The sequence below is a fragment of the Octopus sinensis genome, linkage group LG8, assembly GCF_006345805.1.
Source record: "Octopus sinensis linkage group LG8, ASM634580v1, whole genome shotgun sequence".
NCBI classification, from domain to species: domain Eukaryota; kingdom Metazoa; phylum Mollusca; class Cephalopoda; order Octopoda; family Octopodidae; genus Octopus; species Octopus sinensis.
The window spans coordinates 36,684,676-36,710,445 of NC_043004.1; the positions used below are offsets into that span (position 1 = coordinate 36,684,676).

Consider the following 25,770-nt stretch of genomic DNA (forward strand, 5'->3'; position numbering starts at 1 on the left):
TGAAGCTTTCTATCTTTTTTTAGAAACCAGCACTTTCCTCAGATAAAGATTTTAAATAAAAACAGAAGAGAACATACAGATAAATACATGCATCCACACATACATACATTCATACATACATGCAAATGTAAACGGATGAACATAAGCAATTATATACAAATATAATATAACAGACATTTTAGATATATGCACACGAACACATTTGTTTTTAATGTTAATGCTTATAGAATATCAGCTTCTCTTTCTCTAAGAACAATTAGAAATGGCATGTAACTTGTGATAGATTTCTAAAAAAACCAGGGTAAAAGACAAGCTGGAAAGCAAATGCCTCAGTTGTAGGATGAGAAATAACAGTTAATTTATGAAGCTGGGATATGTTGTAGAGATTAGCGTATGTGTCACAAATGTCTATAATAAGGAGAAAACTGTGGAAACTGAAATTAGACATCAACTGTAACAGTTCGTAAAAGTATTATATTCTTTCAGTTGAAAATGAACTTTGAAAAAATATGTTTACCATACATTATCCCATAAAACAATTTCCGAATATTTAGCAAATAATACAATTATTCGTCGAGCTATTAGGGTACTTTATTCCATTTTATTAATGTCATTTAAGCCATTGAAAAATATAGACGATCATCACAAGTTCATGGTTAGAAGCCTAAAATAAAGATTTTACACTTTAGCTCAGTAAACAATAATTTCCAATGAATGAGCAGTCTTAGGCGTAGCTGAAGTTTCAGTTATGATGGAAATATATCAATGTATACATATACATGTGTGCGTATGTATTTACATATATGTGTGTGAATACTCATATGCATATATATATATACACAAATGAATGTGTATGTATGTGTGCATGAATATACGTAAACAATATATATAGAGAGAGAGATTTATCTTATTTACAATAAGTGTGGATGTATATAGTTATATGCACATCTACACATATATTTATCTGTTTATAGAACAATAATTTTATTAGGTTGCAATATATCAGATTGCTTAAAGTAGAAATAGATTTCAACTTTCATTCTTAGAGAAAGCTTTTTGTCAGATTTTCTCCTGATAAAACCCATATCTGTATTGGATCTGGAGGAGAGATCCAAGGATCTGAAACATTGTTATCGTTGATACTCAAGCATCATCTCTGCTTTTATCATCTGAGTCAATAGAAAATGCAATAACACCTTTCCTGCTATCGCGCGCTCTCTCTCCTTCCATCTATATATATATATATTTATATATATATATATATATATGTATTGCTATAAAAAGCACAGCGTCTCTCTATCTGCTTCGTATTTCGGTTCACAAGAGTTTAATATTTTATTTATGAATTCAACTCTTGTTTACACAGCGTACACAAATTTTCTTTTCGACGAAAGGACAATGTAATAATCTAAGATACCCGATCAGAATCTCTTCACGGGAACCTTATTAACCTGTGTGTTTATTAGATAACGATGGCAATGTATACACCTTCCTCTCTTTATGTAATCACATCATCGTTTTGAGAAGCTGTTCTGATCATGTACAAGTAATATTTATCTATCCGACTTCTACAACAGTGCTACATTGCAGCTGTCTAGAATATAGAGTTTACTGAATTATAATGGCTTAAAGTTTACAAGACTTATTCAATTACATGCCTTATTGAATTGTTCAGTTTGCAGAATTTATAACACTAACTAAATGTGTGCGTTTTCACAGAGATTGGTAAATCAATGAATGGCAAATAGCATTAGTGTAAGACAGTTACGTACTTGTCTCTGGTGTCGTGACACATTTTCTATCCGAATACGGGCTAATGAAGCCTTTATTTGTATGAAACATTAAATCAACACAATAAGAGGTTGCTGGTTCGAGATCTTGAATAGTAAGAAACTTGGCAGTGTTTCCCTCCCTTTTTATGACTCTCGGAGCAATTCCATACTTTAAACTTGTGAATCGAATTAAGTATAATGTTATGCTATCACAATTCCAAGATCCTTTGGGCGGATCCTAAAATGAGAAAACAAAGAAACAAATATTAGAAAAGAGAGCACATTCAATGTAAAACAGAGAAAAACATAAGTAACAACAGAGGGACAGACGAGTTATAAATGTTAAGTATAGTTCATTTTTCTAATGTAATGTCGTTAACCAAGGAATACTCGCCCCAATGTGAAAAGTGAGTGGAGGGGTGGGTACAAGCCACCTTATTTAACGCTACCACCTGGCTCATTCAGCACTTTACCAGTGTCTGCTCTCTCTGGCCAGGATTGAAACAAAGATCTCGACGCACCTTCACCCGGCACTCCTCCAACTTGCATACAAACAGAACTAAAGTCACTGGAAAATTTTCTTTTCTCTTCTCTAAAGTCCAAGGATTTTGTGCAAATCTAGACCCCACAAATCAGCTTTTAACACTAACCCCCCCCCCCGCCTGTTCTCTCAGAAACAGAAATTTTTCATCATCCATCTTCGCTGTCACGGTTATACACTTTGATGCAGATGATGATGATGATGATGATCTACATCAACCTTGCAGAATCCTCGACTCTCTCACAACAGTGTTTGTTATGTGAACAATACACTACTCTCAAACAAAGCCACTTTGATCAAACTCTATACTGCACATTGCATCAAACTCTATACTGCACAAATATCTCCCACCAATCTACCACTCCACGCCACCAAACTCATCAAAGTCATGTACATATACAGGCAAAGTACGAAAGTACATTCGGTCACTTTAAACTGACCAAGCCACCAACACTATTCCAAAATGTTATGATAGCTTTTTCGAAAAAGACCACTCAGTTCTCCAGTGTCCCAAATGGAAACGATGCTCAGCAACGCATCCAGTTTTCACAATATTAGCTTCAAAGGTCATTTACTGCTAAAGAAACTAAAAGGGACAAACTTGATAGATTGCAATTCCCTTCCGTTACACACGATCATTACACACGTGAAGTCGGGTTAACCGCTTTTCTGATTAAACTCTTTAAATTCACGCTTCCTGAAGGGATTTACACTGACTTGTGGAAATGCACTGCGTTCCATTTCCAAAGCAGGCTTCCTCTCCTCCCCATCTCCAACTATCGACCTGCTTCACTTCCAATATCGATGTCCTCAAATAACTCCAATCTCTCTCTTTAACGACCCCAGCACGGTTTCCGTAATGTCAAACTCTTTAGAGACTCATCTGTGTCAGCAACCAATATATTCACAGAAAAATTGATGAAAGCAATATAGTTGCCCATAATATCACTTCATTTGGCATGCGTTTCTATTATCAAATCCAGTCGACTTTCGACTCACTGGATCAATAGCTTCCAAACAGATCATACTATCACGTTGTTCTTACTATCTAACGCTCTACCAGATCTTGTGCGTCCCAAGATGCAGATCTGTACCCCAATCCCTTCATAGTATGTGTGACCAACTTTGTATCAAATAATATCTGTTCTTATGCATGTGATGCTAACCTTCATTCTTCCTTAAACTTCCCCCAAATGAGCATCATTCACACGGAGCCTAGAGATCACACACCAAGGCTGCATTGACTTCATGAACTTTCAAAAGACCAAACTTGTCCCTTTCAACAACAGATAATCGCATTCGCTACTGAAATAAGACTAACATCATCGGATATGACAAATACTAAACCAAGCCCTTCACGATCGGTTCGGATGTTAGACCAGGTTGTAACCGATCTCCTTATATAGTGAGAGTAACCCGATAACATAGCGATTGCTGCATTTCAAAAACAATCCTTTCTTCTCAGTTTAAGAAACAAGTTCGTCCTCTCACAAATACTGAGACTACATTGACCTCGGGTGAAGTGACGCTGCCTCTCCTGCATCCAGCGACATTGTTATCGGTATCCAGAGAAAAAACACTCGACTGATTAACATAAATTCACTCCCCAGCATCAAACCCACAGCAGTATTGTGTCTTCTTGCTCTTTCTACAGCTACTATAACGGCCTTTGCACTTTGAAACAGGTTGGTTTTCTTCCACTGCCACCTTGGCCTTTGTGAAACATTCGTCTTCCCTTCTTTCGTCTCCTATGTTGTGTATAATCGCCAACTCCTCACTGACTTAATATCTTAGACCTTTCTCCCTAAAACATTTGTCCGCTGGACTCTTGTCATGCTCACATCTCTCTGGAAAGTGTCAACATACAGTTTAAGTGGAGAGTCAATGTCATCAATCTAGGAGGGAGGACAACACAGTAATAAATAATGGAAACTGCATCAAATGAATATGAGATCTTATCGCTTAAAAATACCACACATGCTGTAGAAAATACATATTCTGTTATCCCAACGACGACATTGCGGTCATCTTCAGAAAATGAAATATAATTCTGAATGGTATATGAAGTTGATCAAATTAAGCAACATAATATTACAAGGAATATCGTATGTGTACATCAAAATGTGACCGCGTGTGTATCGTTGGCGATTTTTTCCTCCGTCTTCCCTTCCTTGGATCTTTCCTTTTCCTGTGTTTCTGACGAAGAGCTCCGCTCGAAACGTTGAATCCTCCTTCTTTCTTTCCTTTCCTGAGCGTCCAATAATACTATACTTGTTCCACGTCCTCGCGTTGTTGTGTTTTCTCTTTGTTTTCATGTTTGGATTAATTATATATATATATATATATTATATATATATATATATATATATATATATATTATATATATATATATATGAATATACCTTAAGAGAGGGGGGAAAGACAGGCAGACAGACAGGGAGAGAGGGAGAGTCAGACAGAGTGATTCATAATTTGAAAACATTTAAAATAAACTAATGAATGTCATTCTTTCGTCATTGTGAATATGAGCAAAGAGTATTTTTTGTCAGGAAATCTTACTCAGTAAAACCAATTACGAAAGACAAAGGGATGAATATTGCCAAAGAGAAAGATTTACTTACCGACCATGTGATCGTAATCTTCGTTTTAGGATATGAAATGTTATATTGTGGTGCTGATAACAATTGACCAACTTTTGGAGGTAAATCGGGTTCTGGAAAATAAATTTGAAAAATCATTTTTTGCATTTTCTGAGTGCAGAGTATGAGACACACATACGATCGCACATGCAGACTCCTCCTGTGTGCGTGTGTAATATATACATGTTTGTGTGTGTGTAATTGTCACAACTTATACCTCCGGTGGGTTAACATGGAATTCTTTAACAATGTAACCTTCATATAATGAAGGTGTCTTCGCCATATGTAGCTAGTATATTACCCGTCGTTGAGTAATTATTACTTCCGAGGATCTGCAAGATAGGAAACATATGTAGCCTGTGTTCCACTCTCTCTATTTGGATATATATAAATATATATATATATATATATATATAAGATGGACTCTCCTGCCGAAGACGATGCATGAGTGTCCATCTCTTGGCGAACAACCTGCACAATTGATCTGGGGATCAAATGTTCGTGCCACACATAGGCTAAGTCTCTCCATCACATCAACGTTGAAGAGATTGGAGAGCAACATGAAAGGAACTGTTTTGCCGAAGAACGCAACGCACCCCCTGGTCTAAGAACTGTAATCACAATCGGTAGATCGTGTGTGCAACACCCTAACCCATGCACCCTCATGTGTGTGTGTGTGTATATATGTACACACATATATAACATATGCGATGACATATGCCGAATACAAAAAATTTAAGCTAATTTTTTATTTCAACTTATTTAGTCAATATGCATTATATTCATAATAAGAAAGAGATGAGAGTAGCCAAAATCATATCTTTATTCGTCCTTACAGAAATATTCAGATTAATATTTTGTGGCGGTTTACTTAAGGATGTATTGACGTATCTGTGTTTAATCTTGGCTGGACCAATAATTATATGTGTGTGTGTGTGTGTATATATTTATATATATATATATATGTGTGTGTGTGTGTGTGTGTGTGTGTGGTGTGTGTGTGTGTGTGCATGTGTTTAACTTACGTATATTATAGATATTATATACATACACCCATTACACATATAAATATAATATGTATCGCGATGACACATATCGAACATAACCAATTAACATTAAACTGTGTTTATTTCTATTTATTTCAGTCAAGATTAATTTCGTAAACATAAACAAATAGTAATGATCTTCCCTCCCCTTTCGAGCGGACATCACTATTTATGATATCGTATCTTTACGTTGCAATTAATATGAAAGGAAGTGTCACGAAATAAGTTGTCATGCATTACAACTTGCGAGCATCACTGTATTAGTTCAGCTTTATTATAACGCTCTTTTTGAAATTTCACAACCCCATAAAGACTATATTTGTTCAGTTTCACGTCAAAATATATTTGATAAGTATTTTAGACGTTGTAATAGTTTAAAACCTTATCTTTAAAGTAGTTTAATAAAGAAAATGGATGACATGATGTCACAGTGTCTTTCTATTTACAGCCATGTACAAGACTTTTGAAGCAAATTACAGTAGTTTGTATTAATTCATCGAACGTTAATCAGTCTAAATGACAGACTTCTCTCTTCAATTTAGCAAACAATACGATGAAGCTATTGAACCCAAGGAACAAACTATGTCTTATTGTAATTACTTCTACTAAGAAATTAGGTGGAAATTAATTTCCAAACTAGAAAATAAATTAGTGTCATATTCAAAGGGAAACACTTTTTAACATTTCATGTTAATCATTATTTTCTACCTTACTCTAGAAATAGCTTCTTCAACCGGTAAGATTTACAGAGTGAAACGTATTGAAACGGAATGCAACTTGCATGCCTCTTCTTTAACTACCAACAAAAACTAAATAGATATCGAATGCTTATTACTTCCACACATCATCACTTTATGTCAAAGACTGCAAGCTACAGTACAAGAGGGCCCCAGTCTTAACTGAACTTCACTACATTTGCTTTATTATATATGAGGGCTCTCCTTCACATATAACTCGAGGATAACTATGCAAAAACTACGTCCTAACAGAAATGTGTAACATAAATACTTTTAATGGCGTATAGGTGTGTGTGTGTGTTTGTGTTTGTGTGTGTGTATGTTTGTGAAGTGGAGCTGCTGAACTTTGAAGCGCGGGTTATAGTATGAAATACATCATACAAGTATCCATTGAGTTGTGTTTTAGAATTCAGTCAAAGAAGCAAGCCAGCCAGAGATTTATGAAAGTAATGCTGTTGATATTCCGTTAACGAGTGTTGGAGAAGACTGTTATTGCTCTGATGAAAAAGGATTAGGAGAGAGTATTATGGGATACAGTGTCGAGGGGCTTGCGTAGAGGGGTTATTATTATTGTTGTTATTATTATTTAGGTTGACTCAGGTTCGGTCTCATTCCTGGTAGTATTTATATGAGTTATGGGTTGCTACCTGTAACCTTAGGTATCAACAAATTTTCAGCAGTCTTTCAAGTGCTTAGAACCGTCTTGATATTCCTTGCTGTCCCTAAGAGAGAAATTTTCTGTAGGACTGTGAAAGGATTATTATTATTGTTATTATTATTATTTTGATTTGACTCAGGTTCGGTCCAATTCCTCTTTCTGATTGATTTGCATTTTATTTCATCTTCCGACTAAAGTACATATATTTTAGATGGAGAGAAACTGCCTGAGAATGTGGGCGGTTGATGTCAACACAACTGTTTGAATTTCATAGATTGTTGGTTTCTCTGGGATCTGGTCAAGAAATTTGTTACTACTTTTCTTGATCATTCTCAAAGCACGCGGCTAGCAGGCGGAACCGTTAGCACGCCAGGGGAAATGCATAGCCGCATTCCGTCTGTCTCCACCTTCTGAGATCAAATTCTGCCGAGGTCCATTTTGCCTTTCATCCTTTCTGGGACAATAACATTGAGTATACTGGGGTCGATAAAATCGATTTACCCCTCCCCTACATTTCAGGCCTTGTGCTTGTAGATAAAAGGATTATTATTACTAGTAGTAGAAGTAGTAGTAGCAGCAGCAGCAGCAGTAGCAGCAGCAGCAATAGTAGTAGTAGTAGTAGTAGTAGTAGTAGTAGTAGTAGTGTTAGTAGTAGAGAAGAGCAGATGTTTTTGTAGCGGTTGCAAAAGAGGTAAGGAATAACTCCTATTTGGAAACCTAAATTTTCGTCAGGTAGAAGCAGCATTGTTCCTGGTCTGAACTAATAGCTGTTGTTGTTGTTTACTCTCAGTTCAACCCCGGGCAAATCGATCTGCGATCAAGAGTGTTCAAGCCTTAAACATCCAACTTTATTTTTCTTCAAGCATAAAACATTGTGATACAATTATATTTTGTCTCTTGTAAAGCAGTAAAAACTCATTTCAGGGCAATTTCCCCGTTGTTTCATGTACGTTTGATCAACTATGTATAGGATCTAGAGATAGTTTAAGTGAAGGCAATCCAGATGCTATACCAACAGGCAGTATGAGACATTTGCTTTTCTATAAAAGTCTTAGAATCATTGCGATGGTGGGTAAAAGCCTATTAGTGGGAGCATTTAGATGTATTAAATGCGATGTTGGTGAAAGGCATTCGTAGAGTGGATCTGAAAGAACTCCATTCTCTAGGCTGACTGTAAGTATCAGTCGGTTCTACAGTAGGAAGATGTGGAATATGTTGTTTTGTATAAGCCAAGACCAAACAACTTGATCTGTCTAGAGATTGTTTATTTGGAAAGGATGAGTTTGGATGTGAGAAAGAAAATTTGTTATATTTGTCTGCTCGGTACTAACTGGTGCAAACTGACAGGAATACAAACATTTTAGGATACTAACTGGTAAAGACAGTGAGAAATGCGAGTAGATTAGGACAATAATTGGGTAGATACAGTTACAATACGGACGTGTTAGGATCTTAACTGGGGAAGACCGTGTGTTGGTGGCAATCTCGTAAGGGCAGTGTTGCTAGGGAGGATATATTATAAGATTGATCCAAACATATTTGATGTAGAATTAGTGAAGAAATTTGTTTCCTAAGAATAAGTTATTTCTATTTTTGCTCACTTCAGATTTACATAATGAATACCACCCCCGCCAACACTCTTTTCTGTCTCTACACTTTACATTTCTACAACAAATGCCTTCCCTAAAGTGTAAATGAAATTAAAAGATAAAGTATATTTTTCAACAAAATTACTTTCAATCTGGAAAAAAACTATTTAGTGAATTATATATCTTTGTGCAATTTCTTTTGATATAATTAATTTTCAACATCAACTTGAAACCATGTGCTTTTTCATTTGAATTACGGAGAAAATGCCTATGAATAATTTAATAAGTTATGCACACTCTTTTTATGTATCACAGCAAAACATCTAAAACTATTCAATACTTGTACAGGAAAGACTGATGTCATTAAAACCTCAGGACAAAACTGCTTCTATGGAAGTATGTCATTTCATTGTGATTAAATGTTAAATGTAAAAACGTAGCTGTTTGCCTGAGAATGTTTAACAGCTGTCAGAGAAATATTAACTCACAAAAATAAGCTAAGAATTCAAATGATTATTTTGTTTATAGTATGATGCATCAGAATTTAATACAAGACGCTTCTACGTACCTATTTATTAGAATCAGTTCGAGTAACTTTTGTTTAAACTACAGCAGTAGGATACTAGAAGGGAGTTAGTTACACGACTATAACATAAGGTGTACAAATATAGCAACGTATATAGACTTTTTGTGGAACTAGTATTGAGATTTTGCTTAAATTAAATAATAATTCTTCAAATAATAAAAGATACATCATCATGTTAATTATATGATTGTGTTCAAGAAGTACAATGTTTTGTCTTAAATCGGAATTTTTCAATGATTCATAAATCTTCAGATTTAGATATAATCATTACGGTCTGCAATAAACAAAATATCAATGCCAATAACAGAAATATATTACACCAAATACATGAAGTATATTTGTCTCACTACATACACACACATTCTCATACACACCTGTAAAGACATGGACGTCCTATACACACACAAATTATGCCTCTGTGTGTGTGTGCGACTGTGTCTGTATGTGTGCGTGTGGATACACATTGATATACATGTGTGTGTATGTATATAGTTATTGTGTGTATGTGTATATATATATATAGAGAGAGAGAGAGAAAGAGGGAGAGAGAGAGATAAGTAGACAGACAGACGGGTAGACAGACAGACAGATAGAGAGGGAGAGATAGGGGTGCATAGAGAGAGACAGAGAGAGGGAGAGAGAGAGAGAGAGCAATGAAGTAAAAAAAAGGGAACTCAATACTAAAACAAGAATGAAATATCTCGGTGGTGGATTTAACAGTTTAACAGAGACAGTGTCTGAGTATAAAATGCAGAGCTTAATGACCACCTCGAGAACCCAGTTTCCACAAAAACTGTTCGTCAGGAGCTGCACAAAGGCAGATTTCATGGGAAGGCTGCAATCAGAAAATCACTACTTTCGAAAACAAACGTTGTTAAGCGTTTAGAGTGACGTAAAAGCCTACAGAATTGGTCCGACCACCGGCTGAATATACATGTGGAGATAGCCAAAAGAAGCATTTGACCCAGACTACCTTCGAGGAGGATTTGTGATGATCAGGGCGGGGGGGGGGGTATTTGGAAATCTGCCGACCCAATGGTTTCTCTTCATGGCATAATTAATAGTCAAGACTATTTAAACATTTTATCTGATCAAACTCATCCTATGGTTGCGGAACTGTTTCGGGAAGGAAACGCAATATTTCAGGATGATAATGCACTAATTCACACAGCTAAATTTGTTACTGAATGGCACGAGGAGCATTCTAGGGAAGTTGAACATCTTATCTCAATATTATTGAACACTTAAGGTGCTTTTTAGAAAAACAAGTAAGGAGTCGATATCATCCACCATCATCACTACAAGAACTGGAGACTGTTTTAGCTAAAGAATGGACAAAAATTCCTTTGGAAACAATTCAAAGTTTGTACGAGTCCATTCCTCGTAGACTTAAAACTGTAATCACTGCCAAAGGTGGTCCTACTCCATATTAAAATAAATTTGTTTGAAAATTTAAGGTGTTTCCATTATTTTGTTCAGCCCCTGTATATATATATATATGTGTGTGTGTGTGTGTGTGTGTGTGTGTGTGTGTGTGTGTGTGTGTGTGTGTGTGTGTGTGTGTGTGTGTGTGTGTGTGTGTGTGTGTGTGTGTGTGTGTGTGTGTGTGTGTGTGCGTGTGTATATATACAATAATTTTTTTTATCTTAAGTACTTACTGCTGCATAACGTTTTCGCAAATATACTTGGTCCTGGTGGGCCCGAACCTCCATCACCATCTCTTCTTGTAACAATATAGATTTTGTATCGTGTACTTGGTCGAAGTTCTTGAATGATATGGCTACATACTCTTTTTTCACGACAGAACGTGTGGTAAATGAGACCCATCATCCTGCAAATAATATAATAATATTAATCATTATAATTTGTATCATAGAAGCTATAATGGTTAACATCCGTTTTGGATGAAATGTACGAATTGTACCAAAGTGTGTTTTGGGAAATGCTATGTCAATCAATTGTAAAGACATTCATTATGGTGGCGTTTATTACCAACCTGAGAAGGGGAGAATCAGTAGTTGAGCATCGAACAAAAATAACTTTATTTAGTTTTATCCTTTTTTATATCTGGTTCCATGGCTTGAAGCCAAGAACAGCGTTTCCTCCTCACCGCCTGAAGTAGGAAAATATGTAAGTAGCAACGGGTATAATCAACTAAATTCATTTGAACATGGTATCTAACCATTGCCTATCAGAATATCAAATGTCAGAATAAAGCATTATTTCATGACAAAAAGTAAGCAAAAGCTAAATCCGACTTCAAATTTGGCCGTGAATTGATATACTTAGTGTATATCAACTTCGTAATAATTATCTTTATAATATTTTTTATCGAATTGGCACTCCCATTTTAAATCTGTAACTGCATACGTTAAAAGAACTCAAACCACAACAGTTAGGTGACTAAATTCTTCTTTAATGACTAGTCATATGTTATACACGACAAATATTCATTTATTAGATCCATGGCAGTTATTGTCGTAGATATATATATATATATATATATATATATATATATATATATATATATATATATAGATATATACGATGCGGATACTGTAGACCACTCTGTGATTGATGGGAAGCTGAATCTACAATGAGGTCAGTCCATTTATTTGGCAAACCATTAATGCATTTAGATATTTCTCCATCTTTTTAAAATATAAGACTGTTCGTAAGAAAAAAAATATCAAATCTAGTATATAGGAAATATGGAAGAACAAAAGGTTACTCGAAACGACATGTATTTGTTTAGAACAAAAATGGTATTCGTTATGGAAGGAATAACATTTTTGTCTACGTGATTCTTTTCATTGCGTGAAAAGAATTTGTTTGAAAAACCATGAACGCCACAGTATCATTCCTACATAAAAATAAGTTTAAGTATTTACATATTAACACGGACAACTATCCTTTCTATTTGTCTTATTGGGGTCAAATTGGTGTTTCACAATTATGATTTGATAAAATATGCCATAGAATAATCACGTATTTAAACTAAATTCTATGACTATGCCATGCAGAAGAATGCGATGAGCTGGTAGAGTATAAAAACATCAACCATTCTTTGTGCATTTGGATTTCAAATCCGATATAGAATATCTGTTATCTCTTTGAAACATACTCATTCAATATAATCCATCTATGTTATTGACGATAAACCCTCTCCTGCAAAATATTGGCCTGGTATGCAGGGCCAAGGAAGAAAATGTTTCATAACATTAGGACATTGGAATAATATTGAATTTTGTATAAACAGTTGTCTTTTGAATTCAGAGATATAGACATATATCTTCTCTTCGGAAGCGATATGCGTAACATTACAAGGATATCAGCTGTCTCATATCATCATCGTCACCTTTTGAAAGGTACTTAACAACAGTGTACCAAAAGATGAAAGTACATATTTATACAATATGTTTCATAACTATATAACATACATATGTCTAAAGTACATTATGTATAGAACATTATAATTTTGTTTATGCTAAAGAAAGCAATATTGCTAACTTACCTAAAATTAGTTTCCGCTGCTGTTTTCACCCATATTGTATACCATAGGATTGGGGGGTCACCAATATCTCCATTTCGTTGGTTCCATGGAGTCCACTCAATCGTCATGTTTGTAGCTGATATTTTATTCCTCGGCACCACAGGTTTAGATCGTAAAACAGGCGGTTCTACAATAAAAAAAGAAACACATTTTGTAATTACATGTTATACAGATATTGTAATACTGGTGACTAACAGCCCTCCTTTAATTTTTATTGATATTCGATTTTTGCTATATCTGATAATATACGTTATATATATATATAGTTAATTCAAATAAACAAACAATTAAAAAAAGAGAAAAACACACAAAAAGACGAACGGGAGGACGTGCACAAGAAATATATTAATTAGACGTTTGGGGAATAGAAAGAGTTGTTAAAGTTTCGAGCATAATCTCTTCGTCGGAAACAGTAAAGTCCAAAGAGAATGAAAGAAAAATAAAGAAAAATAGCCAACAATCCACGTGCGATGATATTTATGAATATGTATATACGTGTGTATGTGTGTATGTGTGTGCGTGTGTGTGTGTGACATAGTTGTAGGGGAAACATAAATTGAAACACCTTCCTTCCACGCTTTTGATGAGCGGAAAAGAAAGGAAGGAAGAGTCTCGAGAGAGGGTGAATCACGGTTTGTTGACCACTTTTCAGGGAAGGTTAAACTGGTCTCTTCCCAATCACTACATAGAACATTCAGCTACAAAATGATCAGTCACAAATTCGAGAGTGTCGTATTTGGCAGTTCAGTTTAATTTGCATATATGTGAATATGACGATGGTCATTAATTAAACAATATACAAAGTGTTCGGAATAAATTTAACAGTTTGCATAAAAGGGAAAGAAATCAATGTGCCATCCCGCCCCCAATTTTTAAAATATCAATTAGATTATGGCTGGGTATTAACAGTTTACTCAATGCAGCCACCCTCAGCTTCTACCCCGGCCTCAAGACAGCTTCAGAACGTGGGAAGATCTTTGAATACTTCCTTGGTCTTGGCTATCAGTTTGGCTTTGGTGCTGCCGACAGAGTAGACGGTTTCTTTCTCAACCGTACCCCACAGATAGTAATTCATGAGGTTATAATCGGAGGAATTATAGAGCGAGAAATTGAGGCTAGTGAAGTCGTAAAAATTCTCACAACCACTTTTGACTTTCCGGCAATACGACAAGGATTCGTGTCCTGCTGCTACACATATAGACTTCCAGCAACAACCCTCTTTAGACAGGGATTGGTTAAGGTCTCCAGGAGCTTCACATAACCGTGGGAATAGAGCCGACGGACCTATTCAAAGATGTGGGGAGGAATTTCGGTGTGCAGACAATGTCAGAATGCTTATTGTGTCCCTTCATGCTGTCCACAGATTCGTAGTCTCCATTGCAGCTGTCCACGGCACGTTTTACAGCCTTCACAGTGTCTACAGAGGATCGATATCAGCGGTCATGATATAAGCACTTTGATATCAGGTGCGTGTCCTCATGATAAAAATAACTCCTTTCCAATATTCAGATGACTTTTAGTTCTTCATATTATCTAACTTTTTTTCAACTACGACCTTAATCTGAATACTCTCCAACACCGTTGATTGTTCACCAATACACCAAGCTGTTTCCGAAAAGACAGCTGACATAGAAACTTATCAAATTTAGCCCGAACATCATGTACATTTTATTCACAATATGGTGTAATTGAAATGAAATGTAATACAAAACCAATCTGTCAGCCCATTCCTTCCATACTTTCGGTATCTAAAGTTACTGTTTGAAATTTTAACAGCGCACCATTAGTTAAATGGAGTCCCATGGCCTGGTGGTTAGAGCAGCGGACTCGCGGTCGAGGGATCGCAGGTTCAAATCTCAGACCGGGCGATGTGTGTGTTTATGAGCGAAACACCTACGCTCCACGCGGCTCCGGTAGAAGGTAATGGCGAACTTCTGCTGACTCTTTCGCCACAACTTTCTCTCACGCTTTCCTCCTGCATCTTGCAGCTCACCTGCGATGGACCGGTGTCCCGCCCAGGTGGGGAACCTATACACCAAGGAAACCGGGAAACCGGCTCTATGAGCCAGGCGTGGCTCGAGAAGGAACAAACAACCATTAGTTAAACAATAAACAGTACTTATTACGTGATACTTTATGCAAAATCTAGCGTCAAATAGGGAAGGTTAGATATATATTTTTCCACACATTCAAATCATATAATCAATCTGTATACATTCTCATTGTATCCACAGCTATTCTTTATAACAAGCGTGTGTATGTAGGTATATATGCTCAAACACACACACACACACACACGAATTCATACACACACACATGGAGATCATTACAGTCATCGTACATTACGTACATTTACGTTATATGGAAGATCATAAACTTGATCTAGTCGTCATGGACATTACCATTTCCCATTCAGCGTTGAGATCTCACTTTTGCACCGAAGATATAAACGTAAACAGACGTGAATTTATGGTCGGTTGTAAATATGACTCGATTTACTCGTGAGAAAAATTGAAACTAACATCTACGTATACACACTGAAGTATTCCCACGTGAATAACGTCTGCTTAAAAACTTTTTAGCCATAAGTTCTTTTATTTCCAATCAGCTATCAGCGAATGACAACCATCATAGATTGGAGTAACAACTTTCTCTTATCTTTGCAGAGGTTATCAATGTTTATTTTCTCTTCATGATTATATTGCTTTAGATATTTCTCTCATTGGCAATGATTGATCGTTTTATTTCAGTATTGTTAACCAATCTTGAATGTAAAATCATTGTTGCGTTAGTACTTACTCACATAGAGACAGTCAGAATCACTCATTTATAGTGGGAACTATATAAATATACGCAACCATAAACACACATACACACTTCTGTAATTGTATGTAATTACACACGCGTTATATTAATTTCATAATTACGTAATTAAGAAACATATGCAATACTAGAACTGGAAACCAGAAGCTTCTCCTTATAGAATCAGCATTATAAAATTACTTTAACAAATAAGATTGTGAGAATTACAGCTTGGAAAAGGGAGACAGTGTCGGTGCACGGTGGATATTGGTGAAAAAAGCATATAATACTTATCAGGTCCAGGAACAAAGTTTAGCAGGGTCAAAACTGAATAGATCACGAGATTAAGATTCATGTGTGTTTTGTTTTCTCTGCCTGAATTTATGTATGCGTGTATACAAACATATATACATAATTATATATGTGCATATATATATATATATATATATATATATCAACAATCAAGGAACGGCCATAATAGGCCATTCACCCACTAGAAATAACAGCCAAAGCTTCAACCGCAAATAAAAATCAATTCCGTAAACAGGAGAAAATTTAAAAAACATTTACCCTGTAATTTCTTATACGATGCACCGTTTCATCTGCTGTTTAATGGCAAACTAACCTGATTAAATTAAATCAAGCCAATCTTCCATAGGCCCTCAGATTCTTCAGTAAGAAATAGCCCAAGTCGGAACAGATATTTACACGAGGCATTTCCGACCCTGCCAAGGTAATATCTGACCTAAAATTTTCAAATCATCGCACTCGCGCCAAATTTATCGGCAGCAAATAAATATAAGCCGTCGATTCCATTACGGAATTAACCAGAAAATTCATAATTAATCAATATAGGGTGGCAAAAAAAAAAATTTTGTAGAATTTTTTTGCCACCAGCGGCCTAGTGGGAAAAAATTAAATAGTCATAGACCATTTTTAAGTTCAACATCAACAATCAAGGAACGGCCATAATAGGCCATTCACCCACTAGAAATAACAGCCAAGCTTCAACCGCAAATAAAAATCAATTCCGTAAACAGGAGAAAATTTAAAAAACATTTACCCTGTAATTTCTTATACGATGCACCGTTTCATCTGCTGTTTAATGGCAAACTAACCTGATTAATTAAATCAAGCCAATCTTCCATAGGCCCTCAGATTCTTCAGTAAGAAATAGCCCAAGTCGGAACAGATATTTACACGAGGCATTTCCGACCCTGCCAAGGTAATATCTGACCTAAAATTTTCAAATCATCGCACTCGCGCCAAATTTATCGGCAGCAAATAAATATAAGCCGTCAATTCCATTACGGAATTAACCAGAAAATTCATAATTAATCAATATAGGGTGGCAAAAAAAAAAAAAAAATTTTGTAGAATTTTTTTGCCACCAGCGGCCTAGTGGGAAAAAATTAAATAGTCATAGACCATTTTTAAGTTCAACATCAACAATCAAGGAACGGCCATAATAGGCCATTCACCCCTAGAAATAACAGCCAAAGCTCTTTGCGGTTGAAGCTTTGGCTGTTATTTCTAGTGGGTGAATGGCCTATTATGGCCGTTCCTTGATTGTTGATGTTGAACTTAAAAATGGTCTATGACTATTTAATTTTTTCCCACTAGGCCGCTGGTGGCAAAAAAATTCTACAAAATTTTTTTTTTTTGCCACCCTATATTGATTAATTATGAATTTTCTGGTTAATTCCGTAATGGAATCGACGGCTTATATTTATTTGCTGCCGATAAATTTGGCGCGAGTGCGATGATTTGAAAATTTTAGGTCAGATATTACCTTGGCAGGGTCGGAAATGCCTCGTGTAAATATCTGTTCCGACTTGGGCTATTTCTTACTGAAGAATCTGAGGGCCTATGGAAGATTGGCTTGATTTAATTTAATCAGGTTAGTTTGCCATTAAACAGCAGATGAAACGGTGCATCGTATAAGAAATTACAGGGTAAATGTTTTTTAAATTTTCTCCTGTTTACGGAATTGATTTTTATTTGCGTTGAAGCTTTGGCTGTTATTTCTAGTGGGTGAATGGCCTATTATGGCCGTTCCTTGATTGTTGATGTTGAACTTAAAAATGGTCTATGACTATTTAATTTTTTCCCACTAGGCCGCTGGTGGCAAAAAAATTCTACAAAATTTTTTTTTTTGCTACCCTATATTGATTAATTATGAATTTTCTGGTTAATTCCGTAATGGAATCAACGGCTTATATTTATTTGCTGCCGATAAATTGGCGCGAGTGCGATGATTTGAAAATTTTAGGTCAGATATTACCTGGCAGGGTCGGAATGCCTCGTGTAAATATCTGTTCCGACTTGGGCTATTTCTTACTGAAGAATCTGAGGGCCTATGGAAGATTGGCTTGATTTAATTTAATCAGGTTAGTTTGCCATTAAACAGCAGATGAAACGGTGCATCGTATAAGAAATTACAGGTAAATGTTTTTTAAATTTTCTCCTGTTTACGGAATTGATTTTTATTTGCGGTTGAAGCTTTGGCTGTTATTTCTAGTGGGTGAATGGCCTATTATGGCCGTTCCTTGATTGTTGATGTTGAACTTTAAAATGGTCTATGACTATTTAATTTTTTCCCACTAGGCCGCTGGTGACAAAAAAATTCTACAAAATTTTTTTTTTTGCCACCCTATATTGATTAATTATATATATATATATATATAAACTTACTGTTGACGAAAGTCGAGATGCGCGCTGTTCAGTTATTCCATGAATGGAAAATATATTAAATACTAAAAAAAAAACGTACACATAGGACAGACACAGAAGGACACTAATTCTTCATCAGTTATCGACTGAAATTTGTATGTGTGTGTGTGCAATATATATATATATATATATATACAGATCAGAATAATATGATTTAAATTCGTTGGTACGCCTTGTAAGCGTGATGCTAGTCGTTAGCCATTCTTAATTTGAATGACAGTTCGCCATGAGGTACTTTCCAACTAACTGTTACCCATATACCAACATCATACCACGACACCGCGTGACCTTCCTTCCTCGACCAATCACAGCCCACCTTACGGTAATAACAATCAACGTTTGTCATTCAAATTCAAAATAGCTGATGACTAACATGACCCTAGAAACCCAAGAGTACCAACGAATTTGAATCAAACTGTTTTGATCCATACATGTAACTCCCAATAAATTCGTTGAGTGCCCTTTTTTAGTTTGACCACTCACTCGTAGGTATATATCGATATATATATATATCGATTTCTACGAATTAACTGAAATGAGTCAGGCAGAGTGGTTATATAATATCCGAATAGGTCTAAATTAAAATATTGTGACATATTCAACGAACTGATATAAATGAAAGTGAAAGTTCTATTGCTACGTTTTTCAACACGTGGATATCGACCTAGAAGTTATCCAAGAGAAGCCAACAAATCTAAGATAACAGTCATGAAAATCAGCAAGTGTTCTGGCTATTTACAATAAAAACCATGGTTGCAGACAGAAGAAATGAATGCGGAAAAGAAATCATTCAATGCGTAAACATAAATTTTTAAGCGTTATTAGCTTTCAAGGTGTGCTCCATATATCTGGCTTCCTTGTAAAATGCAGAGGATAAATAAATATCCTCCTCGAAAGGAAGTTTTGATCTATTTTGTAAACATTGCTACAACATCGGTTCGAAATTTTGTCCGTACAAAACCGAAAATGTCATTTAGGAACACAACGACTACCTCCAATGGATTTGAATTTGCCATCTGTCAACCTGTATACTGATTATTAAGACTATATTGTCCGTTAAGACATTAACCATCCAGTAACAGCTAGGGGGTTTTATTGTCATACTAGACAACAACAAAAAACTGATAAAGCTGTAAGTCACCGTCGAGATGGTGCGTTTCAGATGATCCTGTGTCGATCCGTTGTCGATGACGAAGAATTAAAGGGTATTTTTTAACCTTTAGTACACTTCAATAACACATGTCACCGTATGAGTTCCCCGCCCCTGTAGTAACAGGGCAGGTGAAACAATTCTAAAGAAAATGCAGTGTGTTAAAGCTTAAGATGACTTAACAGCGTCCTCGTTTAGTTAAGGTAGTTTGATGGGTACTGAGGTAGTTGCTGTCTACTATTTCTAGGCGGTAGAGTGGCCCAATAAAGTTTCCTCTGTGATTTATACATATAATACAGTAAGTATTATGCAGTATAATAAAGAGTATATCTAATATCTGTATGAAGTCAATCGAAGTGAATATATTGTTTTATTTATAGAACCAAAACTACGTGGGAGGTAGAGTCTCTCTTAAGAATAAGTAAAGGTGACCACTAGTTTGTAGGACGGTAATAGAGAATGTGAGAGATTCTCCTTTCTTTACCGTTACTAAGCATCTTGATGCTTACTACGTACCGTCGATTATGTAGAGGGACTTGAAATGTTGACATTCTCCAAGATCTTCATGATATTCCCTCATTAATTTTGAATTTATACTACACAAATGTACACAGCATCCATACATCTATAAGTAGAATTATTTGTCGTACTGTGTACAGAAAGTGTTATATTATATATATATATATATATATATATATAATATATATATATATATATATATATATATATATATATATATATATATATGATATTTTACAGAAAAAATTGATCTTAATCTAAATATGTCGTTTATATACTTTCAAATAAGTTTCTAAAGGTCTGGGCACAATCTTTATATGTCATCGAGTTAACAAAACATCAAGAATTATTAATCCCCAGATTACTCAAAGTAATATTCATATTATATATTGTCATCTTTTTTTCTTTGGTTTCCTTTATTTAGCAAACGGAAATTATGTTCCATGTTCTTCAATAATGCTACAATTTATCAGTTATTGCCAGTCAAAGAAAGTTGGATAATTTTCAAGATTAAAATAGCAAATATTTTCGAATGAAAAAATACGTCAATCTGAGAGTTCACATTGATTACCATCATCGTTTGAGCATGAGTTAACATTTACGTAACTTAGATTTTAGTTCCAGTAGCGATAAAAGAACATTGTAATTATGAACACTACTTCAATAACACTAAAACATGAAAGCCAATTTTGCCAGCAACGCATGCTGCCTTCAAGGAAAAGGAGAGAGTGACTAACTACATAGCTCCACATGACGGATTCTGTTAAGTAATTGTTAAGTGGAGTTTTGAGGTAGTATGGCTCTTACAAGTAGGGAGTCGTTATTGACTGAGGTATATCCGAGTACAGGTGGCTTGTATGATATTCTTGAAGAAATTTGTCCCTGTATCGCTTGAAGGTGAAGGGATATTTTTCTTTGATTTCTTTTTGGGTTAATGTTAAATAGAACGGGACCTGTTGAGGAAAAGTGATTCTCTGGCTGTGTATCTATTTTGTGAATCTGAATTGTGTAGGTGACGTATGATGCAGGACCCCAGTACATATATTAGTTCTATTTAAACGTACGTTACTTACAAATCTAAAAACTGTTTCTCTCCATGAAATACCCAAAACTATATATTCATATTTCTACACTTATACAGACCATTAATGGAACCTGTTTTCTTATGCTCCTTCCTTTTTTCTAATATTTTATTGCATTGTTTGTTTTTTTACCTACATTGCCATGCATCTCTCTCTATATAAACGGCAGTTTGTCTGTCTGTGTGTCTGTGTGTCTGTCAGGTTGTACCCTCACCCTGACCACGGCTTTCAACCGATTCTGATGAAACTTGACACACACATAGCCCAATGTCATAATTCAAAACTAACGCAGCGAAAATTTTGAAAAGTTCCCCCAGTTCTGAAAATAATCGATAAATTCGACATGGGGTCGAGAATCTAAGCTTTTTATATGCAACACATTTTCTGTTGTAGTTTTCGCAACTTGCAATCGATTTTCACCAAACTCATGGTGAAGCTTAATGTTACCCTAAGAAACTTATTTCTGACGTTAGTTTTTCATGTAATACCTTACCATCAGAAACAAATCGATAAAATCATGCCATTTTGGGAAATCGCGTTCAAATTCAAGATGACATATTTTCGACAATATCTTTCACAAATTGGCAGGAATTTTTTTTTTTTAATTCACAGCGAGCATCATGTCTGCTCCAAGGAGCTATATGGCCCTTTTTATTCCAATAGGATACTTTATTACTGGAAAAAATCGGTTAATTAAATCATATGTGGCACACATAGCAAACCGATTTGTGTATTAAACACAAACCACAGACTGTCTAAGGGACGCAACTCGACCTTTTTAACTCTCGGAACACGTGGGGTAAGTATCCCAAAATGTATAAAAATGTACAAAATCGGCAAAAAAGCGGGCAGCAATGTGAGTGACAACAACGAAAAAGTCAAAAGTGACCAAACTGAACAAACGAATGGAAAAAGTTTTTCGGTGCACACGACAAAAGCGGTTTATGATAAACCAAGAGTTTGCAAGTAGCGTTCGAGGACCCTTAGGGTACGTCAAAATTTTAAGGTAAAACGTTTGGGGTGGTAGTTATAAAGAAAGTTTAAACAAAAAAAGTATTCGAATAACTTGCGGCTGCATCAGCTATTAGCAGAAGTATCGGTGTTGGGGGTAAAGTCTCGAATGTAATTTCTTCCTGGTAGGAATTGGTTGGGTTGAATTATCGATAGCTGTTTCATAGTTATTTGGGAGTGAAGAGAAGACATTGCAACCTACACATGCGCCTTCGTTCCCTAGAGGGAAAGGACTAGATTGGGATTAGTCGTTGCCTTCTAGGGGCTCTTACATACCCGGGCAACGCCGGGCTATGCTGCTAGTCTTAAATAAAATTAATTTTACTTATGTAATCAGAAACAAATCTAAATTTATAAGTATTCCTTTAAGAAAGAAATGAACCAAAAATGGCATGTATATAAAACGGATATGTATACGTCACTTGTAGATACCCTGTTGTATGGTGATATGAAATGAGAGACATACAAAAATATAGAAATAAGCAAAACAGTAATCACTGCACTGGTAAATATCAACAGCAGCTAATTGCACCATTAAAATAAACAATCGAATTGATACCATTATGGTTATGTGTGAAAAAACAGTGAACTACAAAGACATACATAATAAACAATGAAAAGTGATTGTGTTTGAATGAACTGTTTGTTTCAAAACTGTTTATACTTAATAAGATCAAATATATAATTAACATATTACTCTGTTTTAATTGTTTGATATTTTTAAAACATACATATCAACGTATACTCTTCTGATCACCACTCCACTTCGCATGAATTATCAAAGTTCACGCCATTGTTCCACATGAGTTATTTCCCTTGTCTCATGTTTATTGTCCAAAAGACGTTTCTACTCGTTTATACTATGCGTCGCTAAAAAAGTCTAATGTGATCGGAACAAGTCTGTAACTGTAACGTTACATATCAACAAAGACTAAATTTCCCACAAAATAGGAAAATGCAATTTTTTTGTGAAATTTGTTCTTAAGTTTTACAAATTGTCTCTGCTTTTGTCTGAAAGTCATTATACTTGCCCCCGTGAAATTATTTTCTTGGAAAATTTCACGTCATTTAGAATTCTCTACGTACACAACCACCTATACAAACTATCATCTAAATTCATGAGGCAAGCCCACTTTAGTTATGTTCCAAATTGTAATCATACAATTTACAAAAGAAAATGGTAGTTTTGTTTGAGGGCAATAGGTTATTTAATTTATATGGACGGTAACATGTGAATACCTGCTGTAATTCAACAGAATGGCTCGTATTTTTAGCATTGTTTAAACACAATATATTTTGTGCATATCATATAAATTATAAAAATAGTGGAATATCATCTGATGTTAGAACATATTGTGTGTTAAAATAGAGAAACATTAATATGTTGTTTTGTTCATGATGCATGTGATGTGTGCAGGAGAGCAATATATTGGCTGGTTGTCGACTAAAACTATAATGGAGTTTACGAGCTGACACTCAACACGCTAGAAGTAGCAGTGAATTCTTGTCCTATTCTTCTTCCAGTTATATTAATAGAATGTATAAAGCATTATGGACAGTTATTTCAAGGGAAATAATCATTCCGTCATGACATTTGGTGGGATTACAAATTTATTTTGAAACTAAGAAATTATAACGAAAAATGCATAAAATAAACTTAAGTCAACATTTCGTAACTTTTGTACTTAATACAAAGATTTAACAAAATTTTATACGTCGATTAAAGAACCGATTATAATAAATCAGAAAAGAAGCCGGATTAATTACAGCTTAAACACTTTGTAAAAAGCCAAGTTCCATACAGAAATATCTGCTTCGTATCTAAACTTAAACTGGAGCTATGAGAGTAAATCGGCGGTGAGTGCTCTTCAAAATTACAGAAACATTTCCAAAACACAACATGCCAATGGAGGAGCCTCTCGATGGTCGCTCCATCTGCTAATATTAGCAGCCAAATATTCTTCAAGCACATTATAGTTTCTTATATAAGCTGGGACACATTGAATAATTCAAACATGTACATCTGTAAAAATTATGAAGCTATTTAAGATTCAATTCCTTTAAGGGAAGGTCATTTTGATAAGGAATGCACTGGAGATAAACAATTGTCCTTAAAGAGAGATACTCTTTACAGATGTATGGGGACAAATCGCCGTTATGAATCAGGTAAAAATAAATGAGATGCCCTGACGCAGTACCAAGTAGTGGCTCTCATAGCTTTTGATCTTAACTGATTGGAAGTGTTATCATGTACAATGTTTTGTCTTGGTATAAAAGATGGGCTACAGCAAATATTCTGCTCAAAACCAGATTTGCTTGTCAGCTGTTTTACCATAACTAGTTGAGCATGTCTCTTAGTGTTTCGTTCATCATCCTTAAACAACCCTTATTCAACGACCTTTTGAGGATGGGCTACTCAACCTGAAGAAAATCCTCACTGGGCTTCACCTGCAAAGTCATACGCTGTTTATCTTGATATGAGACCACCATGTCGCGCACATGTGGTTGTGATGCATGTGCGAGGTGTACCCTCATCAGACGGGTAGTTATGATAGGTAAACTGGGCTTCGTATATTTTACCCCAATGTCACTCATTCAGTAATAATAATAACGATCCAGGATAATCGACCAGAGATAGTCATTAAAGAAGAAGAAGAAGAAGAAGAAGAAGAAGACGACGACTGGGATGGTACATGAAACGAGGCTAAGTTTTTGTACACTTGAGGATACGTGGAAAGTACGGTCTGAACAAAGCATGGAAAATTGTACGAACATGAACCAGAAGGAGTCACTGAGAACAAAGAATATATGATATTGTGGGATTTTACAATCCAATGTGACTCACTAATCGATGCTCGGACACCAGATATTGTTGTGGTAGATAGAGGAAAAAGGGAAACCAAAATAATAGATATTGCAATACCTGGGGATGCACACTTAAGTGACAAAGAACTAGAAAAGATTGAAAAATACAGATTACTCTCTCTCTCTCTCTTTCGGAGAGGCACAAGCACCTACACGCACATATACACACACGGCAGTAACTTCCACCTACCGAATTCAATCACAAAGCTCCGGTCGGCTCGGGGCTATAGCGGAAGACACCTACCCAAAGTGCCACGCAGTGGGACTGAACCCGAAACCATGCAGCTAGGAAGCAAGCTCCCTAACCACACAGCCATGCCCGCAAAAGATGAAATTGCAAGAATGTCGTTATGAGGAGTGTATCTGTCATTCTAGTAGTTGTAGGGGCACTCAGAGCAATAACAACCAAGTTCGAGATATATGTCAGAGAAATTGGAACTGACATGAGAGCAGAGCAAGCCCCAAAACTGCTCTATTGGGACAGCTA

The 25,770-nt window shown here is 35.6% G+C and overlaps 1 protein-coding gene across 6 annotated transcripts in view; it reads right to left on the reverse strand.

Annotated features, from left to right (window-relative positions):
- The window catches only part of LOC115214792 (receptor-type tyrosine-protein phosphatase T), a 426,610-nt gene that overhangs the window by 263,049 nt on the left and 137,791 nt on the right, over positions 1-25,770 (reverse strand). For all 6 annotated transcript variants that reach the window (XM_036505346.1, XM_036505347.1, XM_036505345.1 and 3 more), the window contains 4 exons: positions 13,083-13,248; positions 11,227-11,399; positions 4,935-5,026; positions 1,773-2,010 (listed from right to left, as the gene is read on the reverse strand). In XM_036505346.1, the coding sequence (XP_036361239.1) occupies positions 1,773-2,010; positions 4,935-5,026; positions 11,227-11,399; positions 13,083-13,248 (669 nt within the window). The remainder of the gene's footprint in view (positions 1-1,772; positions 2,011-4,934; positions 5,027-11,226; positions 11,400-13,082; positions 13,249-25,770) is intronic.